At 31.7% G+C, this 6,001-nt stretch overlaps 1 protein-coding gene across 1 annotated transcript; it reads right to left on the bottom strand.

The window, feature by feature from the left end:
- Nucleotides 1-431: 431 nt before the first annotated feature.
- On the bottom strand, nucleotides 432-4,141 carry LOC127150391 (uncharacterized). The gene is made up of 4 exons (XM_051088098.1): nucleotides 3,730-4,141; nucleotides 1,654-1,719; nucleotides 773-1,554; nucleotides 432-677 (listed from the first exon to the last, which is right to left on the bottom strand). Exons 1-4 carry the CDS (start codon nucleotides 4,139-4,141, stop codon nucleotides 432-434), a joined length of 1,506 nt encoding a protein of 501 aa, XP_050944055.1.
- Between the last annotated feature and the right edge of the window lie 1,860 nt (nucleotides 4,142-6,001).

The following is a 6,001-nucleotide window of genomic DNA, read 5'->3' on the forward strand; positions in this document are numbered from 1 at the left end:
TAATTGTTAAGTAAGTTGAAATACATTGGATTTTGAACATAACTGTAGTTGAATTTAAAACAGGTCAATACAATGTAATATATTTAGTCAACATACCTAAGAAATACTTTGTATTTAAATGAACAAAAGACCAATCTTATTTGAACGAATCATTCAACCCACTTGATAAGAAGATACAACTATGAATATAGACAATTAGAAAGGAAATATAAACTAATAATCCATTTTACTTCTTAAACATGGCAATTACTAAATGAGTTCTTTACAAGACCTGCAATTGTAACCTTTTTTACCACACATACTGAAACGAACAGTGGCTTTCTTCTTTAAAAATGAAGTAAACCTCTTCTTTTTTGGTCTTCCGACTGAATGTTTAACTTGCGGTGGAAGTATTCCATCATTGCTACCTTAGTGCATATTCCTAATTTGGTTTACACTACCAATAGGACATAGTAGAACTTATCAGTGTACAGGTTTATCAAATTTGAGACATAGTAGAACTTATCAGTGTACAAATGGAGATTAAGATTCCTTGTGGACAATGCTATACATGCATGTGAACAAGGGATCAAATCAAGGTCCCACTGACGACATGAACATGTTCGATTTAAAATGTTGACGACAAATTGTTTCTTACGATGGTGGACTTCAAATTCATGTTGGTCTACAGGATATATCTGTCAAAATAGTACAACAAATATCATTTACAAAAAAGGTAATTCTCTACACATTTATTGCATTTATTGCATTTATTGAATATTAAATAACTTACATTCATTGAGCGGCTTTCCCTTAAGGATTCTCGAATCATATCTTCTGCATATATTGAAAGTTGTGTGCGTTGGAAACTCCATTTGGTACGACGTTCATAGAACCATTTCTGAACCAAACTACGAATTGATTCTAAAAGTCCAATTACAGACAATTCTCGTTGTTCTTTCAAGGTAGAGTTCATACTTTCAGAGATGTTGGTTATAATAACCTGGTATCTTTTTCTCCTAAAAAATGTCCTAGCCCACCTATGTCTTCCCACTACTTCCAACTCATGCCTCATTGATGGAGATAGTTGTTCGAGTTGCCTCATGTAGTACTCAAATTCCAGTGGTGTATAAGCTCTGGCACATTTATTGAATGAGTCCTCCATGGGAAGTGATTTATGGTTCTTTTTCAAGTTCTTCAACAAATGGAATGCACATAATCCATGTTCAGCTATTTCATACATGGCATTAAACCCATTTTCTATACTTTTGTGAGCATCAGACACAATTACCGTTTCATTATGTTCCCTAAAAACGGCCTTAAGGTTTCGAAAAAACCATGACCATGAAGAATAATTCTCTGAATCAACGACAGCAAAAGCTAGTGGCACAATTTGAGAGTTCGCATCAATAGTACAAGTAGAGATAAGGGTACCAAGATATTTGTTCTCCATAGTTGCACCATCAACAGAAATAACTTGTATGCAGTAGTTCCATGCATCAATTGAAGCAGCTAGTGCCATGAAATAGAATTTAAACCGACCTTCATCATCTGCTTCTTCAGCCGTGTATGTACCTAAAAACAATAAAAAAAAAGTAATTAAGAATTACATTGTATTTCTAGATTGATCGTGTGGTATTTGTTAAAATACAGGGTATTTGTAATTTTTTATACCTAGGTTGTTTCGGATCAATGCATCCGAAAAGACAGACAACATGGCATACGAGTCCTCCGGAGTACCTGTTAGGGTTATTTTAGACCTAACATTATTAGATTAATTTTTCCTAACCTCTATCAATTTACTCACTAAAATGTTATTTTTATGCAAAATATGAAACGTCACCCCGATACGAGTCTAACGCCACTAAAATCACTTATATTGGAGTTATAACGAAGAAGAACGGTCAAAAACAAGTTCAAGGGCAAAACCGAGAAATTAGACGAACCATATCGCGCCACGTGGCATCACCAGATCACGCCACGCGTCCGCCGCGAAGTCACGAGTTCGAACCCCAGGCACGCCTCTATTTTTCCTTTCATTTTCCGTGCGACTCGAAATCCGACCCGGCAACCCGATCCGCAAACCGATTCGCGACCAACGCGCCCGCCACGTGTCGCTCCCTCGTCCGCGCGCGCCTCTCCCCCGTCGTGAGTTCGAACCTCAGCAGCTAGAATTCGTTTTTTATTTTTTTTTCAATTAGGCCAACCCAAGACTCGATCCAAACCCATTTGTGACCCAGTTTATCATTTTCCCCAAAATTAACTGTAAAATGGAAGTTTTTAAAATTAATTCCACTTTTTTCTCCCATTTTCTCTTCAATAGAATCCCTCGTATTTTTTTAGGAAAGAGATAAGAAATTCCAAGTAAAAAAAACTCTCTTTCTCATTCAACTCTTGTAGCAAATTCTTGGAACTCTATCAATAAAGATTACTTTTGTTAAATAAATGGATTCTTTCCTCAACATTTTTTCAAGAATTTCATTAATCTTCATGGTTTAAGGTAATCTTTTGAGACTTTTTCTTGGGTTAAATTACCATGTTTTCTTTGAGAATTAAATTCCTTTCTATATCTTTTCAATTTTTTATTTGATTGCTTGTTTCCCTTTGCAATTTCTTTTGAAATTTCAATAAAACAAATAAGTTTTCCCCATCAATTTTTCATTGAAATTTCTTTACAAATTCTTAAAGTGCTGAACTTAAATTTTGATTTGCAATGGTTTGTTACGTTGAATTAATTGTTGAGATTGTCTTTAATTTTCTACTAATTGATTCTTGCATAACAAGTTTGAAATGGGCATTAATTTTGCTAAGGGTAGTGGCTATCCCCTCCTTAGCAAATCTTAAATAGGATAAATTTTGCCTCAGTTTGAACATGCTTTGGTCGCTTAGATTAATCATGTTTTAATAGAGATTTGGTTACTTTCTTTTTGTAAAAATTTCATTCTTGTAAATTCAAGAAAAGATTAATTAATCTTCTTTCTTTTTTAATGATAAGAAACATGGTAATTACCCAAGAAAAAGTCCCTCTACTAAACTTGAAAGAAAAACTTTTCTTGAATTGCTTGTTGTCACTAATCATTCCTTAATAGCCGTTCTTTACTATACTTCAAAAATTACTTCCACAAACCCCCTTACTTTGTGTTTCTAATTTTCTTTTAAATCTTGAAGTTACTAATCGACCTTGTTTGTGAATCTTGAAATCTTGAAGTGCTCTCTAGGGTTCGACACTCTTCTTCCCCATACTACTTTCAATTTCCACAAAGGTAAGAAAGGTTAAAAAGATAACTTTGAAAGGTAATTGAGGTAATCCCTAACCCTCATATTTCATCTAGTCTTTCTCTATTCTTGTATTCTTTTATTTTAGACTAGGAAGAAATTCTTGTTTTGCACACTTACATCTATAACAACCTATCATTTTGATAACGACTTACCTCAAATAACATCCTTCTAGTACCCCTAATGGAATTCAAAGCAATTTCACGTCCTCTCCAAGCTTTATCGTAACTTACGTTCACTCCGTGGTGAATTTTCATATAATTTATAACATCTGAAGGACGACATGGAGCCTTGTCATTCATTTTAAATATTAATTTCGTACACTCAGATACAATCCAGGATGTTGCTTGTTTGTGGTCATTCTTCATGACGTCAACAGAACACTGATGTGTATCCGTGAATTTACGAACTATCCACATATCACTTTTTTTAATACCGAAGCACGTAGATACCAGAGGCAAGATGGATCCTTACATCTTATGTCGAAAATAGCTTTTTTCAAAACTGATTTTTGCCTAAACATTGATCCAACTCTAATGGGTATATCAGTATGTGATGATTCAAATGCATTAAGATCAATAATTACATTTTCACTACGCGAGTCTTCGGTTCTAGGTAGTTCGCTGCTCAAATACGGGGTATTTCCAATATCCTTAGCAGGTGCAGTGCCAACGACAACGAGTAGATCATTGTCGGGGAATTTCGATATGACTAACATAATCCAAGACACATCTTTATCATCAACAATCCGAATGAGGTTTGAATTGTTGCAATCTTTCCAGTAAACAGTCAACCTAGAGACAGAAACTTCTAAATTTGGAAAAAAGTCTACATTGGATATAATTTGCAAATTATTGAAACGACGATGAAACTGGAACATATACATCAAGGAGGCGATAGTCAATATATCGGCAGGACTCAATCCATCTACCATCGAATACGGTCTTCACTCGTTGTAAACCCATGGAAAAAATTCAAAGGGAACACGTTTATCGAATACAATATTCACCGTAAGATTGTATATAGGAGAGATGAATATTAAATTAAATTATTGTTTCATATATTATACGGGTACCTGTTTCATTTGTAGCGATCACGTTTTAATTTGATGTAGTGGTCGGATATTACGAAAATATGGTAGACTAGGGCGAAGAAATAAAATGTATATAGCATAATCTTATGAATATAATGTTGGAAAGGCAATATTAGTTATTTTTCTAAAGTAATTTAGACAATAAAGATGTTAAAATTTCAAAAAGAATATCTTTGCTCCGTTCTTCATTGAAATTTATGTTTTAATGGCCATGAACGTTTCAATGAATTTTGTATTTTCGTAATATTCAAATTTGAGATTGTCTTTCAGTGAATCTTGTGTTTTGGTTTCCGTTAATTCCGGTTTGTTGGCAACATTAAAGATAGATCACATTTTATTTGGCATGATTTTAGGGATAGTTGGGATTTGAATCTAAACTTAAGTATTTCCATTATATTTGCCATAATTTTAGGGAATGGTTAGAATTTGAATTTGAATTTTAGAGATTTGAATTTTGAATCTTTTAAATGTTTTTCCCTTACTTTTTTAATGATTTTGTTAATAGTTAATTATTGTATCATGTTTATCATTATTTTAGGAAGGAAGCATTCATTACATTAAAATTTTAGAACATATTCATCGCGTTAATAGCTAAAGTTTACATATATTATTATTGAAGGGAAAAATCGGTAGCTAAAGTTTGAAAATATAATTATTGAAGGGAAAAATCAGAATAATTAGAGGATATTAAAACCAATTGAATATGTTTAGGGATCTTTGAAAGAATATAATAATTTTTTTATTTGGTTAATAATTATCATAAGTGGGTGTGTTTACCGATACTCTGTAATCGGATACGTGATGTTTTATTTGATTTCCTGATTTCTTTAAATATACTGTATTTGATTATGGACAGTTCTCATCCGTTGAGAGACATTTTCGGATGAAAAAAAGTGGAAAATTATTCCAGACAGTTAGTTTTGTCATAAAAAAAAATAACAGTTTTCTATTTTTCTAATTTCTATTACTATATTTGCCATTTCCACATCCCCTATTTATTACATCAATCTTTTGTTTGCAAAATTTAAAAATGATATAGGGTTGCCAAAGCCTATATTTTAAAGCTCTGTAATTCTTATAACTGAGATCAAATTCTACCCTGACAACTTTTTTTTTTCTTTTTACTTCATTTTTCCAACTTTTATAGGTTATTTTATATTTTTAAATATAATACAATAAAAAAAATTTTACTAACGTATACCAAAATTTTATCAGATAAGAAATAGAAACATATCAATTTCTATCGATATCTATCATTAACAGAATATAAATTTCTATCGATATCTATCATTAACAGAATATAAAATTTGCTATATATTTTAGATATTTTGTCAAATTTTTTATTTTCCACGATTTGACTTCTTTTATATTATTTTTAATTTTATTCTTCTTTATTAGTTTTTTATATTCATATGCTAATTTAATTTTGAATTTCAATTTCCAATAGTTACATTTATATATTTGATCGGAAGGGATATGAGATGAGAGAGTCTTTATTTTAATTTTTTTAATTTTAAAATACCCTGTCATAATTATTCATTAAAAAACAAGTTAATTACGACCATGAACAAACTACAAGGATATAATTACTCCAATTAAAAGTTGAATGTATTATAACCAAACCAACTTGTTCAAGTTTGTCTACAGAATATT

The sequence above is a fragment of the Cucumis melo genome, chromosome 7 (assembly GCF_025177605.1).
Source record: "Cucumis melo cultivar AY chromosome 7, USDA_Cmelo_AY_1.0, whole genome shotgun sequence".
Lineage (NCBI taxonomy): Eukaryota > Viridiplantae > Streptophyta > Magnoliopsida > Cucurbitales > Cucurbitaceae > Cucumis > Cucumis melo.